This window comes from Corapipo altera, unplaced genomic scaffold, assembly GCF_003945725.1.
Source record: "Corapipo altera isolate COAL_440 unplaced genomic scaffold, ASM394572v1 98, whole genome shotgun sequence".
NCBI lineage: Eukaryota > Metazoa > Chordata > Aves > Passeriformes > Pipridae > Corapipo > Corapipo altera.
In genome coordinates, this window is record NW_020884914.1 from 6,235,570 (window position 1) to 6,257,156 (window position 21,587).

Sequence of the window (21,587 nt, forward strand, 5' to 3'; positions counted from 1 at the left end):
GGCTGCAGCCCCCCGCCAACATGAGAGCCCCCTGACCCAGCACACCCCAGCCCCGCCGCAGGACCCTGCCGGCAGTAGCACTGAAGGAGAGAAGCCATATCTCCCCCAGCAACCCCCCGGGGCCAGGCTGGCCCCGCTGCAGCCCCCGCTCACATCCCCACACCCTCCCCTCCCTCGGGGAACCCGCACCCAGCCGGCCTGGTGCGGGGTCACCCCCTCCTCCCGCCCCCACCCCGGGCACAGGACAATAAAGCCTCCATGGGGAAACACTGAGGCTCCCACGGTTTTTGGGGAAGGGGGACAAGGGAGGCCATAGCAGGGTGCGAGGCGCACAAGGTGCTGGCCACCTCTCCAGGCTGGATTCTGTCCTGTACCCCCCGTGCTGGCAGCAACCCCCTCCCGTGCCTGCAGCACCCAGCAAGTGCAGACCCCAGGCCAGGAGGACCATCTTGGGAGCAGAGGCGGAGATGCCAGGGGCCAGCAAACCCAGCTGCCAGGGCCCTGTGGGCTGGCAGGGAGCAGGGTTGGCAGCTGAGCCACTCTCCCTGCCCATGGACTGATAATCTGAGCAGAGGGCGAGGATCTCACGGCAGGATTATTCCTTTCCTGGGAGCCGAGCCCCAGCTGTGGGGGATTATCAGTGGTGGTTACATAAAGGAGAGGGGGGCTGGTGCCCACCAGTGCTCACCCTTGGAGCCCAGCCCGCTCTACATGCACCCAGGGACCCACAGAGAGGAGCAGGCTGGGGGTGTTCCCAGCCCATATCCCAGCTAACAAACACCGTGGTCCCTGGGATGCTGGGCATTACGGTATCCTTCCCTGCCACAGAGCCTGGGATCCCTGGAGTGGAGCAGGGGGCATCCTGAGCTCAGTGCTGGGGCAGACAGAGGAGCCCGGGGGCAGTGGAAGCTGCTGGAGCCTCGGTCACAGGATGGGGCTCGGGGCCCTGGGCTGGCAGGCACCGGGCAGTGACAGATGGTCCCACACTCCTGGAGACAGCGCCTGCCACGCGTCTCCCTCCGGCTTGATCCAAATCCAAGCCCCGGCATGAGATTTTCCTGCTGATGGACTGCAGCGGGAATCTGGGGTGTAAAACCAGGTCACGGAGCCCCGGGCGGGGGGCAGGGATGGGCTGGCCCAGCCTGGTTATCTAACTCCAGCCTCCCTCCACACGCTCCCTTCTCCTGGCCCATCGCTGCCCGCAGTGAGGCCGGGCAGCAGGCAGCGCCTCAGCCATCCAAGCATCACCAGGACACCTGGATCCCTCCCGAAAGGGGGGGTTTCTGCCTTCAGGAGCCACCCAAAGGGCTGCCAAAATCCCAGAGGTCTGGTGTAACCTCCGCTGCAGCACCAAAGCAGGGCACCGTTTACAAACAATGCAAAAGAGCGTTTATTGAAACCATTTCGGTTAGAGCAAGTCCTGTACGGCACAATTTGCAATAAGTTAAAGAACCAAACCAAACAGTCTCAGTGTTAAAAATCACGCTAACACAGAACACAGTGATAATACGCCACCGCCACCCAGCTGGGTCATTGAATCAAGGCACGAAGTCATTCAGGAAATACCGCAAAAAAAACCCAATTACACAGGAAAATAAGCTGGAGAAAGGACTGGTTTTGTTAAGAAGGTGCTGGTTTGGCACTGATGCGTTTAGTTGAGCTGCCACAGGGAAATCTGCGTTTCCAAAGTACCTGGAAACATTAATGGACGACTTAAAGCCAGAAAAGCTCCCCAAAGCTGAAAATCCAGCTCCCCTGAAGGAACATTCAGTGTGCCTATGGGAAAGGGATCAGAGGAGGGAGAGCGTGGTGAGAATACAGCCCAGGCACCTCACTCCCTGCCAGGGGAATCTCAGGGGGATACAATCCACATCCAACACTCAGGCTGGACCAATATGCAAGCCTGGGTTTTCCCTGCCCAGCACCTGCAGCCACACTCCTGCTCTGCCCCAGGTGGCTGAAGGGCCTTGGAGCCTCTTATGGCTGCAATGCTGGCACGGGGACCTGTGGGGCTGCCAGGCCTCAGGTGCTGAGCAAAGAGCAACCCAGGCTGGGGGATACAGCAGGGGAATCTCCCCTGCAATCCCAGACTCCCTCAGAAAACAGCCTTTGAAGAGAGGAAGAGAGGGAAACTCACCATTTTGAGCCCAGGGTGCTCTGAAGGTTGTGGTGTGCTCACCAGGGAGCATCCCTGGCTTCCTGGCACAGCCTGGATGCCCCAGGACTGGTTCCCTTGACTGCCTGAGATACTGGTCACTGGGCAGAGGGAGCCAGGGCATCCTTTAGGCAGCCACCAGGCCAGCTGGAAGCAGGAGGTGTGTGTCCAGCAGCCCAGGTCATCGTGCTTTCAGACTGGGAAGGCTGAAGCCGTGCCTTGAGCCTGGTGACAGCAGCTGCCCTGTGGCACACTCAGACTCAGCTGAAGGGAAGAGCCAGTGCCCGACCCTGCACAGCCTGGCATTGTTTCCCATCCTACAGTGTTTCTACACATCCCCCAGTGTGAGACTCAGCAGGGGAGGGAGGCACTGGCCAAACCTCCTCGAGGCAGAGGGGGCAGAGCCTGTGAGAGGTTATTTTTAGGGTTAATTTTTATCTTCAGGACTGAGCAGGCAGTTCAATCCCTTTTACAGGCTTTGCACCTTGTTTCTACAGCCTGCTCTGGCACCCACCAGGACAGGGCAGAGCAAACACCCCCTGATGCTACACAGATCTCCAGGAGGAACACGTCATCTCCTCACAGCAACCTGTCCCATCCCTCAGGATACTGGCCTGGGCAGAGAGGCACCGAGGATCCCCACCCAGCATCACTTCAATTCCAAGGGCAGAGAAGCAGCATGGAGCTCCTGCCCCCCTCCTGGCAGAGGGGATAGTACTTGGAGAAGGCTCTTCAGCAGCTGCAAGGCTGAATGAGCAGGGAGCTAGCACTGCCACTCAGGTACAGGGCTTCCCAGAGCAACAATCCCAGCTCCCAGGAAAGGTTAAAGTGCAATTCTACTCTGAAAAAAAATGTCCTAGATCCTCTGGCTCCTTTAAATCAGGAGAGGTGGTGTTGGTACCATCAGGGACCAGCCACCCTGGGCTCATCACCTATAATGAGACTGAGGGCAGAGAGGAATATGGAGACCAGCTCCCTTTCGGTGTCACCAACACTGCACAGCCTGCTTGGGAAGGAAGGAGCAGAGGAGACAGACACAGGCAGGCTGGTGACTGCAGAGTAGGGCACGTGGGGCTGTTCTTAATAGAAAAGGCCATTTTCTAAGTAGAACAACACTTTAACCTGTGCTCTGCTGGTCCAGGTGACCCCCAGCCCCATGGACAGGCACGGAGGGGGTCTGGCACTACACACACCCACCACTACTGAAGCAGGGCCCAAATCCAGGAGAGGGTGATTGCAAACCAACCTGTAGCCAAGCACCTCTCCCCCAGCCAAGAGAGCTGACTCAGAAAGGAAATCTAACATCACACACTGAGCTCCAAGCACCCCAGAAATCATCCACTTCAGCATCCCCAGCAAGCACATGTTTTCCTCCAGACACACTCCAGTCAGCACAGTTCTGCAGGCACAGAGGGATGGAGGGAAGGGCCCTCTTCCCCGAGCTGACGACACCTCAGTGGTGGTCAAGAACTGAAGTCCCATCAGCTCTGAGGATTGATGCACTGGCAGCTGCCCCCACAGCCTGGGTGTCCCCAGACACTGGGGGCACTTCCCTGCCAGCCACGCTTTGGTTTGCAGGTCGAGAAAGGCAGCTTCCCATCTGAATCCATGATCTGGGCTTGTTGAGAGCACGGCTGCAGAGCAGAGGCAGCCTGGAGATGCCTGGCCCCGGGCAGCCTCTCCCCCTCCCTGGGCAGGCTCAGTCCCGGCTGTGGAATCGCATCCTGTAGAGGCGGTTCCGGATGTACTCCTCACTGTCCACAGCCACCTGGTTCAGCCAGATCACTTTGCTCTCTGACACATCCTCCTTCAGCTTCCTCTTCATCAGTGACACGGGCCCTGGCTCCTGGTTGGGCCGGGGGCCCCTCAGCAGCACGTAGCAGGCGTGACGGCTCCGCTCGAACAGCGCGGCTGCAAGGCACAGGGAACGCCCAGCCTGAGCCCTCCGTGCTCGGCCTGGCCACCAGACCCAACACCACACACCCAGGGAGGCCAGGAGGGTCCAGTGTCCTCCCACAGCTCCCTGCTGGAGGGCTGGGAGGAGAGGACTTACCGCTGAATGCAATTATTCGGTCTGTGTTATTGCGGAGCTCCAAGAGGACATTATTGTAGGAAGGATGGAAAAGGTACAGCTTCTGGAGGGGAGCTGTGGATCTCTGCAACAGGACACGATCAGGACACAGACCCACACGTTATCCCAGAGACAACACCAGCACCTGGCTCAGCTATTACTCATGCTGGACTGGGTTCATCCAGTCAGACACTTGTCCATGTCAGCCCAACTCATCGTGACTGATGTCACCAGGAACTAGTGCTGGGATTTTGCTTTCTGCTCAGTGCTCTCCTCCTCACCCCAAGCTTCCTGAAAATAGCTGGCCTGCCTGCTGCAGGCAGGAGACAGATTTTTACCTCAGGGCTGGCAGAGTGAGCGAGGAAAGCAGAGGAGGCTCAGCTGTGCTTCAGCACCCTCTGAGACACAACCTGTCACCAACACTGCCTGTCACTGCCCCGGAGGGCTCTGCAGCAGCTGAGCTGTGCACTGAGGCTGCCAGAGGCTGCCTGGGGCAGAGAGAGGATATTCACATGGCCACGGGAGATCACTGCATGCAGTGCTGCCATGGGAGGCTCACAGAGAAACAGCAGCACCTCCAAAGGTACCAGGGCAGCAGCCTCTCACCTCACTCACAGTGCCACACCAAGGCAGGGCTCTGGGTACCCAGTGACTTTGCTCATAGAGCCACCAAGTTCCTTTTCTCTACATAATCAGCCTGAGGATGACAAAAGCTGTTGGTGCCACCACCTGCTAGCAAGGACACTGCTATGGACATTGTGAGGACCCAGTAGAGACCAGATCACACACAGGGCTCTGGGTGCTTTCAGCAGACCCCACACCCAGCGTGGCACAGACAGATGAGAATGTCATCTGGGAGAAGGGAGTAGCTCCACCCATTCTGGCTCTATGTCTGGAGCACAGCAACCCCTCAGCAGCAGGACTCACTGTCTCATTGCCTGGCTCTTCGTAGTCCCCCCAGATGAGGAAGGTGGACCGGTGATCCGCAGTGGAAAGTGTGGCTGGCTCAGGACTCTCTGCTCCTGAGTTCAGATTCAGGTCCCACTGGACTGCTCCAGATGCACTCTCAACAATCATCACCTAGCAGGGAAGAAAGGAAAGGAACTCGTAACAAAGGGATCTAACAAGCCATGAGAGACAAGTCAGGTCAGCTGTCTCTCCCTACACTGTCTATGGGAACGAGTATCTGACAGATGGGAAGATGAGGAAATACTTGAAGTGGAGCATCACAGAGCTGTGAGACCTGGGGTGGGCCATGTTCAAGTCACAAGTTTTGCAGCTATTTCAAGGGGTTCAAAGTTCTGTCATTGAAGTCTCTTGCTGACAAGAGAATTAAAGTGCCTGAGCTGGCTTCAATAACCTGTTGAAAGAGATCCTTTCCTAGCTTAAAGCCTCCTAAAATCAGCCAGAGCGAACACATCCCACCAGCTGTCCTTGACTCAATGCCTGCTTGAGCTGTGAAATGCAGAGAAAAGTGAAGTTAAAAGCAAGAGATTTCAAACCTTCTTCTTGTTGGGTCCAACTTCACTCTCCAGGACAATACCAGGAACATCAGGTTTGTAGTAACCGAGCAATGGCTTACTGAGGGAGAGGAAGAGAAAAGAGAGATCAGAACCCACCCCAATGGCTTGGGCATACCTTGCTCTTTCCAAGCAGCCTCTATCCTCCCACAACTGCCCTGGTAAGAGACTCGACTGCTACAATGTCAGGTCAGCCTGGTACCACCCCAACTCTGAGCCCAGCCACGTCACAGCAGGCACAGGATGAAGGATCAGAGCTCTGGGCTCCTCCGTTCTGAAGCAGCCCCTGACATTTGGTAACAGAGAGCACACGACACAATAAGCACAAACAAAACCAGCATCTGCCAGGACACTGCTGTTGCTGGGAACCTGGAAATGCCACATCCAGCCCACACTGGGAACAGTACCTCAAAGCACGGGACACATTGAGGGTCCACAAAGTCTGGAGATTCTTTCCATTGATCAGCGTGGCCACCTCTGAGTCTACAACCAAGATGTTCTCCCGTGACTGCCCAGGAATTTTTGCCAGGTAGCGAAAGTCTCCAGAGCTGAACAAGGACAGAGAAATCATTAATCATCCTGGAGGATTCCACTCTGAGGTTTTGGGTTTTTTCCTTGTGCAGTAAATGCAAATAGGAAACCCCAACCTGCTTTCCCTGTTTTTCTGTGAACCCCTGAGAAGGCCATTAACACCAGCCCTCTTCCTGAGCTTTGGATGTGCTCCTAGTCCAAAAGCCATGTAGTCAGGAGAGAACAAAGCCCCAGCAGCCCATCCTGACAGCAACACCAGCACCCTCCACTCCACCAGCCCCCAAGACATAACCTCACACCTGAGAAGGGATACACGGTGCGTGGGGCTGTCAATGTTCTTCTCCCACTGAGGATCTTGCCGGAGGCTGGGAAGCTTAGTTTCCATCCCAGTTGCTGCATTGTACAGATCTTTCAGAGAATATGCATAGAGAGAATTTTCTGTGCAAAAAAAAAAAAACAAATGCAAGAATGAGAGAGATAAGTTAACCTGCCCCTGCTCTGAACTCTATGATTTTTCCAGATCTGGCAGATAAACTATATTTTTAGGGCTTGCATCATAGAGTTGTAGTGGTATTTTGAGATTCAAGCCTGCTATTGAATGCTTTTAACATCTTATCTGTTCATAATCCAAGTGCTCCACAGTAATCATTTGCTATAAATGACTGCTTAATCCTTACATGCCTGACATTTGTTAAATAAAATCACTACAGTACGTAACGAACCACAGTTTAAGCAGAAGCCCCCCCTTCTCTTGGCCCTGAACAGCTCTTCGGCCAGGTGGAAGCACCACATGGCTTTCAGGAATGCAAAACACTCTCTCAGCCAAAAAAATGTTTAGTAATCCCGATCTCACAGTTACAATCACTCTTCCAGACAGAATTCCCAAGCAGAACTGTACCTGTATAGAAAAGGAAGTAGGGGGAGGAGCCCAGGTTCAGCCTGATGTAGCGAGCGCTCCCATCCACGGCCAGGCTGCCAGTGGAGCCAATCTGCTTGCCATTCTTTCCTGAATGGATGAAGCTCTTAATCTACACAGGGAAGGGATTAAAATAACCAAAAAACAACAAGGTTAAAACTGATACTGAACAGCAGCTAAATGGGAGCAGCACAGGCTCGGACGGGAAGTCTGTCCCTGGTTTTGGAGGAGTGGGCACAAGTTTGGTGACCCCTCTGCTGTGAATACTTTTGCAAGTTTGAAAACCAATTCCAGCACAGTCACTTACCCTGAGATTTTGCTACCTCTGCCACCCACCTTCCCTGCAGACCAGGACTGCTGAACAGCAGCCCCAGCTCTGCCAGGGACAGAGCCTGGATCTTGAATGGATCTGAGCAGGGACAATGACAGAGAGCAGCTAAAGGCAGAAACAAAGCACCATATGGACACAAGGGAAACTTGGCTTCACATGGCAGCTCTGCTAAATGTTTTAAGTGCCCTAATCTTCTACTCCTAAGTCTGATGTAAAGTCCAAGGGGATAAAAGAGCTGATGGGTTTCTTTCTCTTTCTATTCCTTGTGCAGGGTAACAGGATCCACTAAAAACATTTCACCCAGGGGAATAAAGGTTAAAATCAGGATCAGATTCAAATGTCTGGGCAACAGTCACAGTCTGGGGAGAGCAATGCACATTAGGGAAAAGAGAAACATCAGACTCAGAGAAACAGCATCCACAGAGATGCTGAGTCAGGCAGTAACCCTTCCCTCTTCCTTCAAAGGGATGCACTGGGGAAGCGAAGGAAATCTGCTGCTCCTGAAGTGAATCTGGAGAGTCTGGCAGGTGAATAAAGTTTGCTGAGGAGAATGAGAACACAACTGGAGAGGGAGAGCAGCTGTTCCTAGCCTCCTGCACTGGGAGGAGACACAAACCAGCTCTTGTAGACAGGATCACCTTTACTGGCAAGCACCGGTCCAGCAGCTGCCCTGGGACAGTGACAGCCAAACATATTCACACAGGGAGAGAGAACACACACCAGCTCACCCCCTGCACTGCTCAACCCCTCTGTGTGCTGCCAGAGGTCACAGACCCTGAAAACTGGATTTTCTGGGATGTATTGGTGCTGAAGTTTGCAGCAGGTAGGGGGGTCAATGAGGGTCTCTGAAAAAGCTGCCATCTAAACCCCCTGCAAACAGACCCTTCCCCACAGATTGCTCACAGCTCTGCCCTTTCAGGAACATTCAGCTTCAGCCCCTGATAGCAGCAAAGTTGAGTTCTGAATCTCTCTTCTGACCAGACTGCCCTTTCCAAGCTGCACAGCTCCACTCAAGCTCCCTACAGTTTGTGTGATTTCTCAAAAAAGAACATACTTTTCCTTAAGTTGACAGAATGCTTGCCAAGTCCGGAGGGAGGAAGGGATTTCATACCAAGATAGCTAGAGAGCTTAAATGGAAAACAGATCAAAAGGCAGTCTTGCAGAACAGAGGCTACATTCAAACATTTCTTGGCTGGCTAAGATTAAAGAAAACAAAAGTCTTGAGATAACTGGGATAGAAAAAGCAAGGAGGAAAAGGAACAGAAGAGAACCATAGGAGTCAGAGAGGATAGAATTTCTGATGACTCTGGCAACAACAATGCCGCAGACAGCAAAACCCTATTTTCTTATGGAAGACATTGGCCAAGAAGGCCAATGGCACCTGGCTTATATCAGCCCCAGTGTGGCCAGCAGGACCAGGGCAGTGACTGTACCCCTGTACTTGGCACTGCTGAGGTCAAACCTCCAGTCCTGTGTCCAGTTCTGGGCCCCTCATGACAAGAAGGACATTGAGGAGCTGGAGCATGTCCAGAGAAGGGAATGGTGCTGGGAAGGGTCTGGAGCACCAGGAGCAGCTGAGGGAGCTGGGTGGGCTCAGCCTGGAGAAAAAGAGGCTCAGGAGTGACCTTTCTACTCTCTGCAACTCCCTGACAGGAGGGAGGAGCCGGGAGGGGGGGGTCGGGCTCTGCTCCCAGAGAACAAGTGACAGGATGAGAGGAAACTGCCTCTGGGGAGGTCCAGGCTATTAGGAGGAATTTCTTCACTGAAAGGGTTGTTAAACATTGGAAGGGGCTGCTCAGGGAGGTGGTGGAGTCACCATCCCTGGAGGTGTCCAAGAAATGACTGGACGTGGCACTCAGTGCTCTGGTGTGGGTGACAAGGTGGGGATGGGGCACAGGTTGGACTTGGTGATCTTGGAGGTCTTTTCCATCTGTGATTCTGTGACTCTGGTATGAGGACATGGGGCTCCCACTGCTCCCATGAGACTTGCAGGGAGCTGTAACTTGTGTGCTTTGAGTGGGACAGACCAGGCATGCAGACAGTGCTGTGCCACTCAATCACAGATGCAGGTATTTTAGTACAAAACCAGTTTCAGCTACATGACTTTCCCCCTCTCAGAAATGGGAAAAGCAATACTGGGACAGAGATAACAGAACCAGCAGCTCTTTCACTGAATGAACCCAGGTCAGAATTAACCAGCACAGTGACACTGGCAAGAGAGCAGTGCAAAAGCAGACCACAGGCAGAGAGAGGGGAGGGATCAGAAAAGGGCAGTGGTGGTACAAAAGCACTGTCTGTCAGCTGTGCTTTGATCTAAGAGCCAAAGCTGTCAGGGTTTGTTCACTTCCACTTCTCTGAGCAGAGAAGCAGAAAACTGCAAGCTCATCTTGCCCAGGCTCTCTCCACAGGCAGCCCAGGAACACACAGTGAGGAGAGCAGACTGAACAGGGGGAGGGATTCCTGGCCAGCTCTTTGATTTATTTTATTTTTTTAAACCATAAAACACTTGCATTGATTTGCAAGTACATCCCTGGAGAGTGAGAAAGAACCCACCCCAAACCCACAGAAATCAGAGGCTTCTGGACACTTCCTGTTGGACCACAAGGTGGTAATAAACAGCATTCCTGCCATGCCCTGTGGTCCAGCCACTGGGGTTATCAGAGCTTCAGGAGGACATACCTTCTTTCCTGTAGCAATAAAGATTATCAGGTCCTGAACTCCATCACTATCCACATCTGGAATCACTGACACAGGAGTCAGCAGAGTGTAATTAGCTCCAAAGTCACTGGACTGTCTCCACTGAATCTCCCCTAGAAGACAGTGTGAAACAGTCACTAAGAGGCACTTCAGGTTGAATGCTCCTGTTCCAGCCCAGCAGCACCACAAACCAGCCACATTTATGCTCATCTTGGGGTACTTCCTCGTATTTCTGCATTCCCAATGGATCCCAGTATCCACAATTTCATCTTCCACTGGAAAGTAACCCTAGCTGCCTGCAGGAATGCACCCAAAACCCTGGCACAAAGAACAGCTTGCCTTCCTTTTGCCTTAGGTTAACAAGCTTCTCAGCACGTTCATGGCATGGAGAATCCTTTGTTGGGGTCTAAATCTCTGCTGCTCTGCACCTGAATCTGCACAGACATTTTGAGACCATAAAGCAGCTGAATTCTGACCACAGTGCTGCAGCTCCTCCTGGCAAAATCTTTTTTCCTGTAACTTGCCTCCTGCAGAATGTTCCTGCAGATGTTCCATGCTGACATGACCAGCCACATCTCTGGCCACATCCCACCTCTCCCCCGTTTGAAGAACGCAAACTTGTTTGTAAACTGAGGTAAAAAAGCTTTGGTTTTTTAAAAAATATGGTGGGGGGTGTTTCTCTTCAACAGTTCCAGAAAGTTGAGTGGCTCCACTCCATCCACTCTGTCCAAGGCTGTTGGCCACTTTCCAGTCATTGGAAATGGAATCTCCAGTGGAATCTGGTGGGGAGGACACTGCTGGGGGGTTTTAAGGAACACTCTGGTCTCTTACAAAGTGCCCAGAGGGGAAATGCTGACCCTCCCTTTACACAGCAATTATCATGTCAGGAATGCAAAGTAATCATCTGCTCTTTGTCAGGAAGGCAGCTGGACTGAAGGCCAAGGAATTACTACCTGATGCTGTCTGCAATAATTTAAGGCAGGATGTATTTCCAGTAGGATTCCTCCAAAGCTTTTACTGCAACACTGAAAAAAACCACTTGGATTTGTTACTATGACAACAGATGCGAAGTAGAAGAGAGCAGATTTCCTAGTTTCTCTAGGAAATCATGGGAAGGCAAAGAATTTTGCCCCTGAAGACACTAAGCAGGCAGAGGAAGGAGAGAACTGGAGTTTTAAATTACAACATCCTGGCTTCAGCACAGTCCAAAGGCACCAAAGACAGACCAGGCTGATGAAATTCACTGCTAATGCATAAAGCTCTAATCTCTGCTGGCCAGAGAGCAGTTTGGGAGAAAGCACCTCAGTCTCTTAAAAGAACAGTCTGACAACAGAAACAGGTAACAGTGAGACAGATTCAGCACCAAGCACTTGAGAAGCTTTTCCTGCTCTAACCCAACCCCCAAAGAGCAGGAACTGTGAAACCAGTCCCCTCCTGCTCCATCACCGGGAGATGGGACAATTCTGTCTGACACTTTGAGTGCTGTGGTGCTTCCTCAGAGCCCAGGGTCACAGCAGAGGCACAGCAAGAGGAGCCAAGATGGAAATTAGACAAGTGCCTAGACTGCAAATCTAACCTGGGTGAAAGGGTTGGGGTTTTTTTTTGTCTGGAAGGAGTAATAAAATTGGAACTTAGATGACTGAGTTCAGCTCTCACTTCAAGCAGTCGCAGAGGACACAGAGATTTTTCTCCCTGACAGACATTCTCCAGGTTGCAGTTCTGGTTTATTTAGTGATTCCTCACACAGAAGCAATTCCACACACTTGATCATCATGCTGCTTTTTCTGCTAGATCCCTCAGGAGACCAGAGCTAACCAGAGGGTTCACAGTGCAGGCTGCTGGAGGATCAGGTGAAGAGAGAAGGTGTAACAAAACACTTACTCCCATTATCTTCCTCAAGACTCTGCTCCTGGCCCTGGCAGAGAGGGAATACATAGCTACAAAGACTTTTGCTTTGACCTGGAACAGTTAATCTTAAGCTCTTGTGTCCCAGTTTGCTGGCAAGATAAACATGCAAGAATGTTAGATGTCCCACACAAACAGCAGCTTGCACTCCTACACTTCCCTTCTTGTTTGTTCAGGTCACTTCTTCTGGCAGTGAAGAAAGCAGGACTGAACACAACTTGAATTGACAGAAAAACACTAACTTTATCAGCATTTAATGATCAAAACCACATCAGACACTTTCAGATGATAATCTGCCTATCTCTACTTCAATCTTCCTACAGGCAGGGGCTAGACAGCCTGAGAGCCCTGGAATCTCATCAAATCCTCCATGATGATGAATCATTAACAGCTAAAGATTGTGCTGGCTACTGTTTTTAGCACACAGTGATGTAAGTCAGACTCTGCCTCTTTGAATACATTTAGCCTATTTAAATACATTTTATTCTACTCTGCCCTCCTAACCCCCAGAAAAAGTCAACCACGCTCAGAAACTGCTTTTAACCTACTTAACAGCAAAAAGGCATCAAACACGTAAACTTCTGGGTTATCCACTTTTCTATCTGAAGCATGTTTTCCTCTCCTGCTTTTAAGTTATCTATGGAATGTTTTCTTTACTGTATTGCTGTGACCTGTAGCTTAGCCTGGCTCCTTCTCTCCATGCTTGTGCTACTTCTTTATGGCTGTCTTTAGTTACAGGCCTTTGGCTCAGCAGCCAACTTTCTACACTTTGACCTGAAAGCAACTACTTCATTAATAGTCTAAAAATAACCTGTGCTAAGGCCTACACATGAGAGAAATAGTGCTAAGATATCTCCATTGGTACAGAAACTTTCGAGCTGCGTGCACCTACACTTCCATCTACACTGGAAATTAAAAGCTACTCTAGATTTTCCTCAGGTTCTTTAGAGCTGTACCTCTTGCTTTTTCTCTCTCACAATTTTTGGAAAACAGCGTGTGAGGGTTTCAATACCAGATACAGAAAATGGGATCCTAGGGAGAACATGCATTGTTCTGACCTCTGAAACAGTGATCCCCAAAATGGAAACGTATTTTAGGCTTTGTCAGCAAGGAAGGTTCAAGGTGCAGCAGATGATCGTTGCTCCCAGAGCAGTACAGGCACTCCTTACCCCACCCCGTGCTGGGCAAGATCATGAGGAATTTCTTCATCTCTAGGCTCAGAAAGGAAGAAACCTTTCCAGGCAAAATCCTGGACTATTGAAACATACTGGCAAGTACTTATCTAAGTGCTCTCCTTGATGACTTGAAAATCATAAACCCCTAGAACTCCCACTCCTCTTCCCACTTGCAGGAGGTTCTGGCACGCACACGCAAATAACTGGGAAACACTGCAGGTGGAGGTGTGTTTCCAGCCCCTGAGAGTGTAACATTCACAGTTACTGACTGCTCCTCCTGTTTAGAAAGCTCTTGGAAGGCTGGTCTTATGAAACACTGCTTGGCACAAACCCCCAGCACAGAGCCCAGCCTTTGGAACAGCGAGGGTGAGAGAGCTCCTTGACACCCAGCGAGTGGCTCTGGAGAGGTTTTCAAGCCAATGAACACTCGGTGCCCTTTGTTCATGTACCAGTCATGTCACATTGCCAGGGCCCTGTCCCCTGGTTGGCAGCAGGACCCTGCCCACACTCACCTGTCCGCAGGTCAAGGGCTGTCAGGGCCACTGGCTTCCCCACCACCAGGCAGCCCGGGGCCCCCGCCCCGCCGAGCTGCTGGATGCCACACTCCAGCCACTCCACATCCTCGGCTGCAGGACTCTCCCAGAGAGCCCTGCCGTTCGTGCCAGACACAGCAGCAACAAAGGCACAGGGAGAAGGCAGCCCTGAGGAGAAGAGATGTCAGAGGGAGCTCTACCTGCACCACCTTTGCTGCCCCGCACCACCGCCGGGAGCTGGGACTCACCCAGTTCATCTCCCCACCCAGCTCACCCAGTTTTATCTCCCAGTCTCTCACTACTTAGAACTAAAAGAGACAGGACAGCCCTCAGTACAAGGCTTTCTGTCCCTGAGTCAGCTACCTTCATCCAGGCATGAGCTGTTGAAGCTGCTGCTGCCGTTGCTGGCTTTGAAAACAAAGAGGACATCTTGCACTTTGTCTTCGTTCACATCTTCCAGAGCAAGGAACTGGTAGGCCACTGTAAGAGACCACAAGCCAGGCTCTGGTGAGGATTTCCTCAGCCCACAGCAGAACTGGCTGGAGCAAAACACAAATTCCTAGAGACCTACTCACTGCCTCCATCTCGGACAGTGTAACGTTAGGACAAACTGGATTTTGTATTAAAAAATGCCACACACACGAGTACCAAGGGACAGGAAGTTATTGCCAAAGGATTTTTTAAATTTTGCTATCCCCCCCCCCCGTGGATTTGTCTATTTTTATAGCCAAGCAGCCAGAATTTGAACAACGCTGAACTAAGAACAACTCTGGTCTTGGTGTGGGGTTGCTATTCTTGAAGCATAAAAAACCCACCCAAAACCCACCCAGAAAACCCAGATATTCCATCTTTCTCCCTCTCAGCTAAAAGCAGCCTTCTTGAGCTCAGAGCAGCAGCACCTGGGATGCCTGCAGTACCACATACAGCTCAGTCCCTGCTGTGAGCACTGTCTCTGCATTTCCAGCACTTCCTGCACACAAGATTAAAGAACAGCTCTCCCAGAAGCCAATGCTGAGCCACTGGGGAGCAGGACCCAGGCTGAAGAGCCAACCAAAGCAACTAGAATAAAAATAGCAATAGCAACTATAAAGCAATTTATAAAAACAACAAGATGGAATTCTTCTTCTCCCCTTTCCTGTTGGTCATGGGGAAAAGGGAGAAAGTCATAGGGACGGAGGAAAAAATGCCTTATTGCCTCCAACCTCAGCTCAAACTTCAAGGGAACATTTTACAGAGCAAGCTTCAACAGAGATTCATTCCCAGATACCCTTCCCCATTTTTCTTTTTTTTAACAAATGAGGCCAGCCTGCTACCTTGTCAGTGCTTCAGAGCAGCATGTAATTTCTCCACTAGCTCCTGTAAACACCTCCTGGAAGGCCACTCCAATTATGCCAGGCCACTGCTTATCCAGGTCAGGTATTCAGAGCTCAGGCTCCCAAGGGCAGCACTCCTGCAGGTCTGGCTCCACGTCGTGCTTAGGTGGAGGTCCAACAACCCAAATTCGTGGCACAGAAAGCAAAAGGACTCCTGGTAGGTACTCACAGTGCTACAGTGAACTCACCTGCGTTGTTGTAGTTTTGGAACCACGTTTTTTCTGACACTGGTCTCTCTGGGCAAGGGATGATAAAGGAGAAAGAAAACACAATGACCAGGCAGAGGAACAAGGAGATGAAGAAGGCGGCCGTGCGCCAGCGGGACAGCCGGGACAGCCCCGCCGTCTGCTTGCTGATGATCCTCCTCTCCACGGAGTTCTCGTGGTTCTCCTGAGCTTTGGCATCCTCAGTCTTCAGAGGGTGGATCTCAGCTTCTGAATCTTTGTTATCCATCACAGCTCATTCGTGGGTATTCAGACACCCTTCTCCCCCTTCACCTGCAACAACGGACAGAGAAGTTAAAACACGTTTTGGAATGTATTAAAAAAAAAAATCCATTAAAATATTCTTGTTACTACCTGATAGTCACGCTGGAAACATTTAACGGGAGGTGAGCAAACCAGTGTATTGTCACAGAGCTGCTGGTGCTGGAGGTCTCCCACACGGAGCAATGAGGAGAGACTGTGGGATGCAGGAATAGCACTAATTCTTCTTCAGAGGAGGGAATCAGCTGTGCCAGAGCTGGACAAAGAAGGCTACAGACCCCACGCAGAAAGGACTGACTGGTCTATAGGTCTCCCTCAAGAAAAACACCCCAAAAGCTCCTTTTGCTGCAAAGACTTCTTGCCACCTCCCGTGCACGTCAGCCTGACTCCCGGTTGGAGAGGTAAAAGGAAAGACTTGTGACCTTTATATCCCAACAGAGGGCTGTTCCCTACTGTAATGTGCACTTGAGCCATTCCAGGAGAGAGAGAGAGAAACCAACACCAGCATATTCTGTATAGGAACAAACCAAAGCTATTCAATACCTTCTCAGATGACAAAACACTGGATAAGTTCAGCAACCCAGCCCTGCAGAAGGCAAGAGAGTGATGACTTCCCTCCCCGGAGGTAAAACAAGGCAGGAATTGAGACTAAAGTCAGGCAAATTTGATTTTATCAGACTGGAAGAGCTAACAACTGCTATTTTAGTTTCTCCTGCTATAAATCATAATCTTGAGCTACGGCTGCAAGAAACAGAGGAGTTCTGTGCTAATGTGCCATAAAAGGGGGGGAAAAAGAGTGCTAGTCAGTTAGAGAAGGTTGTACCTCATTACCCACAACAACAATAAAAATCAATGCTACACACAGATTCTCTGACAGTGCTTCTTCAAAAAAACAGCAGAAGGGAAGAAATAAAGAATAATACATTCCAGTGGGCTTGGAAAAAGCTGCATGACAGTGTTATGAAAAGTTATATCAGAGCAAATAAACATGACAACCGAGCCAATTTTCCATGACCGTGCCCAGCAGTCACGTGCCTGGATTGTCCACTGGAGCCTTTTACTTCCCCAGCAGAAAAGAGCTTAAACTCAGCACTAACACAGCACAGAGAGCGTGGGCTTTCAACTCCAACAGCAACTGGGCTTGTTGCATCTCGTGTTTCATGCCCAAGTTCATTTACAGGTCCAGTGAAACACAAGATGAGTCACCCTGGGAGGCCAAGTTCCTTCAGGCAGCTGCAACTCCCCAGGTTGCCCCTGTCCCACAGAGAGGCCTCTTCTCTTCTGGATACAAATCCCGCAGGAGACAGACCTATGGCAATGCAGGGGGTGAGGTACAGGATCAGTGGGACAGCTCGGCACCACTGTCAACCCTTTAACAAACCCCAGAGCCTGACGGACTTATAAGGCCAGAGTTACAAAGCACTTACTCCAACCTGAGCACTCTGGTATTTATTCCATGACATCAAGTACAGGATCACACTACAGATAATTTAATCCAGCCTGCACAATACCATGCAAATGAATCAATAATGCAGAAGTTGTATCTCATTCCAAAGATCTGCCCTTCTCATCAGCACCAGCCACACCAGGGATACCAGACCAACTGCAGGCACCTGACAGGGGTAGGAAGGCTCCAGATGGAAAGGGGAAGAACACAGAGCCATGCAATCAGCCTTTGCCGAGCTGAGCACAGCTCTGTTCCTGCACCAGACCTTCAGCAGGTTCAAGGTACAAGGCTGCAGGCAGAGGCTGAGCAAATGATTAACCATCACAGAGCGGCCGCAGCCATGGGGGCGGAGGCAGGAGCGGGTTCCGTGACCTCCCGTGGGATGAGGCAGATGGCTTGTGTCCCTCTGGGTGTCCCTCTAGGTGGATCTTCTCAAAACCAGTGCCCACAGCATGGGCTGCAACAGGGCTCCAGCACAACCCTGCTGGCCTCTCCAGCAGAGCCCTCCACAGCCCCCCCAGTATGGAGCTGGGAAAGCCCCAGGGCACAGCCGAGTGCCTCCAGCACCTACCAGACTTCCCAAGAAGAACAAAAACCAGGCTTCTCCCCCCTCAGCCAAAAGGGAAGACACAAGCTTAAGGCTGCATGGAAGGCCTATTTTTATGACTCACTACAAATCACACTATTGTCATCTAGAGTGGGATGAGAACAATGAAAAAGCAGTAATTATCCCAAAACCCCAGCAATTCCCCTCCTTTTGCACCAATGACCCCAGGAGCCACCGAGCACAAAGAGCCCTCAATGCCTTTAAAGCAATTCTTTCTCTTTCCTTTCAGGCTTTCAATAATGCCCTTTGCACCCCTGCCAGAGCAGAGGCAGTGCCAGAACAAGGACCACGAAGGTCAGAGGCAAAGATTCAAACAATGCAGGAAATCCCATCGCCCGCCGCTGCCAAAGTACGCGCTGGCAGCGTGTGAGACGGCCTGAGCGCTGAGCAACAAAGAGGGCTGGTAATCAGTTTAATTGAAGACAAGCAGAAAATGATAGTGTGCATTTGAGATGGTTTCGCTGTCCTCCAGCAGCCGACATTTTGTCTCCCGCTGATAAAAGGACGCGAAATAACTCCCTGGGAAGTTTAACGCGACCAGGCAGCTCGTGAGGGAACAGGCAGTGACAGGACCCCGTGCTGCTGCTGTGGAAGGCACACCACGCGCAGCAGATCTCACAGCCAGCACCAGCTCCCTGCCCGGGGATGGCAGGAAGACTTTGCAGAAAAGGAAATAATTAGAAAGCACATGGGACGGACCTGAACTGAACCGAGGGAGCACAGCCGGGATCTGCATCTCAGACAGGGCTCCAGCCCTCCACAAACTCTAAAGGCTGCTTATCCCAGCCATGGGATGAGCTAGGAGCAAACCCTGACCAAAGCTGAGGGGAACAAACACCCTTTCCTGTCCCACAATAACACCACCATGCTCAGGACAAACACAGCTTTACTCACCTTCATGAGGGACTGACCAACTTCTTCTGCTGAAGCCACAGCACAGATTTACAGATCTGATCTGAACCAAACCAGTGACACTTGTGCAGCTAAACCACCATTACCAGTCAGGCAGAACTGCTGCCTGTGACAGAACTGTGCCTGATGAGCACAGAGAACCACACACAGTCAGGTGGGTGAAGGCTGGTGACAGAAACCATTTAAAAATCAGTGTGATGGAAGGTTGAACTCATTTTCCACCCATAAAACATCAAACCACAGCATTTGTAATGTCACCAGGCAGCACTTCTTCCTGGAAAACTCCTAGCAGTATTTCCTAACTTAGATTTGATATTCAACACGTTTCTGTCTTTCACAGAATGATGAAATCAGGTTTTGACTGGCCATTTTAGGAACACAAACACAGCATTTGGCTGGTTTCATTCTGTTTGTTTGTTTTAACCACCTTACAGGCTCCCTTCCTGTCAACCTGAAATTGCTGCAAGCCCCGAGCTGCAATCAATAATGACAGAACAGCCAAGTTTTGCTCTGAGTAAGAACCAACATTCCCATCACAGCTGTCTTCCACAAGCTGACTATTGGGTTTTGATCCCATGCACAGCGTGGCACTGCAGCAAACTCGCCAGGCAGTCACCTGCTGTGACACTCAGTCTTGGGTCATTCGTCCCCTTTCCTGCAGTCCCACTTAGATCAGGGTCCAGACAAGAGGAAATAACACATAAGATTCCCCCATATGAGATTTTCCTTCCCAAAGACACTCAGGCTGCCCCCTGCACTCGAGCTCTTTGCTTTGCTGAGTCACCTGCACCGTCTGACTCCAGGGCATTCTGTTCCTGTCGTGTCACTGCAGCCTTTGTAAGGACCCAAACCCCATCAAAGGGGGTGGTGAGGCCCTGGCACAGGTTGCCCAGAGAAGCTGTGGCTGTCCCATCCCTGGAAGTGTCCAAGGCCAGGTTGGATGGAGCTCTGAGCAGCCTGGGCTAGTGGAAGGTGTCCCTTCAATGGCAGGGGGTGGAACAGGGTGGGCTTTTAAGGTTCCTTCCAACCCAAAGCATTCAGGGATTCTGTGGTTCTCCTGCTGGAGTTGTCCTTTCCCCTCCTCTCACTCTTGCTGCTTTGCCTCTGTTAACACAGGTCTCTTCAAAACATCAGGTCCTTCTGAAATGACACTTGTGCACAGACACAGGAGGTGCCACAGAGCCCCCACAGCAAGGGAATTAGAAACTCCTCCATCTTGGAATGTGATACATTTGGCATTTGTAGGAGAGAACTCCTCTTCCCCAGGGCAGCTTTCACTAGAGTCAGGGTTTCAAACACAGAAACTCAGTTTAGGGAAGAGCAAAACATGACAAAGTGCTTCTTCCATGAGAGCAGTGGGAAGATCAAAACTCTTAAGATGAAGAACAGCATTAAAGCTGTGTGGAACTGACTACAGGTCAGGCCAGTAACAACAACTGAGCTGCAGAAACACCCATCATTTATCATCCCAGGGCTTAGAAACTCCACTGGATCCAAGCCACTCACCCTCACTGACTGCTGCTTGAAACAACCCCAGGGTAGCAGGTGTTTGAACCTCCCATGTCAGAGACACCCCCAGCTCATCCAGAGACACCCTCACCTCTCCAAGAGACTTCCCCACCTCATCCAGAGACCTCCCACCTCACTCAGAGACATTTCTTCCCTGTGAAGGTGGTGAGGCCCTGGTGCAGGTTGCCCAGAGAAGCTGTGGCTGCCCCATCCCTGGAAGTGTTCCAGGCCAGGTTGGACAGGGCTTGGAGCAACCTGGGATGGTGGAAGGTGTCCCTGCCCATGGCAGGGCGTGGAACTGGATGGTCTTTAAGGTCCTTCCCAACCCAAACCAGTCTCTGATTCTATGAAACTACATCCTTCTCCCAGCCCTGTTGTCCTTGTCAGACACTTCCAAGAGGAACCCCTTTTCCCCCCATCCCCGAGAAAGGGAATTTTCCCTTTCCTCTCTTGCACACATACACAGAGCAAAGCTCACTCCAGGTCATTCCACCCCACTCCCGATATCCATCCCTAGGGAGCCTCCACAGCCCCTCCAACAGGGCCCAGTTCTGCCCTGGTGCTGGGCAGGGCTGGTTCCCCCCCCACTGCAGGCCAGGCAGCCCCCTCACTCCCAGCAGTTACACAAGAGGCTCCTGCCTTACAAAATAAGGGGAAAAAACGCTGGAAATGAGGTCAGAGTTGAACACACCAAAGCATTTTTCTTTCTGCAGACCAGGTTCGTGGGGTGCTGAGGGAGGGAGGAACAGGAGTTTAACCCTCTGAGGCTCTGAGTGTGCTGAGCCCTGCAGAGCTGAGCTGTCTCTCGTATCTGTTTGACTGAAGCACAGCCCCGGGTGCTGCACAAGCACTTCCCCGGGCTGCCCCGCAGCCGACAAGCACGGGGTAAATGGGTCAGACGACCTCGGCAGGGCCTGGGCTTGGGAAGAAGGGATTAAATTCTGTCCCAGGCTTCTCACTGTACTTCTGGGAAACCTCTTGAGCTGAAAATCTCTCCGGGTAAACGAGGAAGGCACCAGGGCTGGGCCAAGCGCTGCTGGAGGCATTGACACCCGCGGGGTCCCCCCGGCCCGGCCCCGCGGCTGCCCCTCGCCCCGTGCTGTCACAGCCGCTCCGCGCTCCCAGAGGCGGCGGCCCCGCGCGGGCAGCGGAGACACTGTGGGAGCCCGCTCCGCTCCGCTCCGCTCCCCTCCCAGCGCGGAGTCGCGGCCCGGGCACGCGGGGCAGCGGGAGGCCGCCCGCACGGAGCTCCCCTTGCCCAGGGGGCGGCTCGGTGCCCCCCCGCCGCCCGGGGGGCTCAGCCCACGCCGGTGCCCCCGGGCCCGGCCCGTCCCCGCCCCGCTCTCACTCACCCGCCGCCGCCGTCACTTCCGCCTCCATCGCCCGCCGCACGGCGGAAGTGACGTCACGCCGCAGGGCG

At 52.0% G+C, this 21,587-nt stretch overlaps 1 protein-coding gene across 4 annotated transcripts; it reads right to left on the reverse strand.

The window, feature by feature from the left end:
- Positions 1–1,366: 1,366 nt before the first annotated feature.
- Positions 1,367–21,558, reverse strand: FAM234A (family with sequence similarity 234 member A). Of its 4 annotated transcripts, none has more exons than XM_027654766.1 (12): positions 21,520–21,558; positions 15,396–15,704; positions 14,198–14,314; positions 13,814–14,002; positions 10,204–10,334; positions 7,176–7,305; positions 6,577–6,715; positions 6,154–6,294; positions 5,729–5,807; positions 5,154–5,306; positions 4,209–4,311; positions 1,367–4,066 (listed from the first exon to the last, which is right to left on the reverse strand). In XM_027654766.1, exons 2-12 carry the CDS (start codon positions 15,658–15,660, stop codon positions 3,855–3,857), a joined length of 1,659 nt encoding a protein of 552 aa, XP_027510567.1. In that variant the 5' UTR covers positions 15,661–15,704; positions 21,520–21,558; the 3' UTR covers positions 1,367–3,854. The 4 variants fall into 4 exon arrangements, with proteins under 4 accessions (XP_027510567.1, XP_027510570.1, XP_027510568.1 ...); XM_027654769.1 differs by lacking the exon at positions 21,520–21,558 and adding an exon at positions 19,443–19,552; XM_027654767.1 differs by lacking the exon at positions 21,520–21,558 and adding an exon at positions 18,641–19,412.
- Between the last annotated feature and the right edge of the window lie 29 nt (positions 21,559–21,587).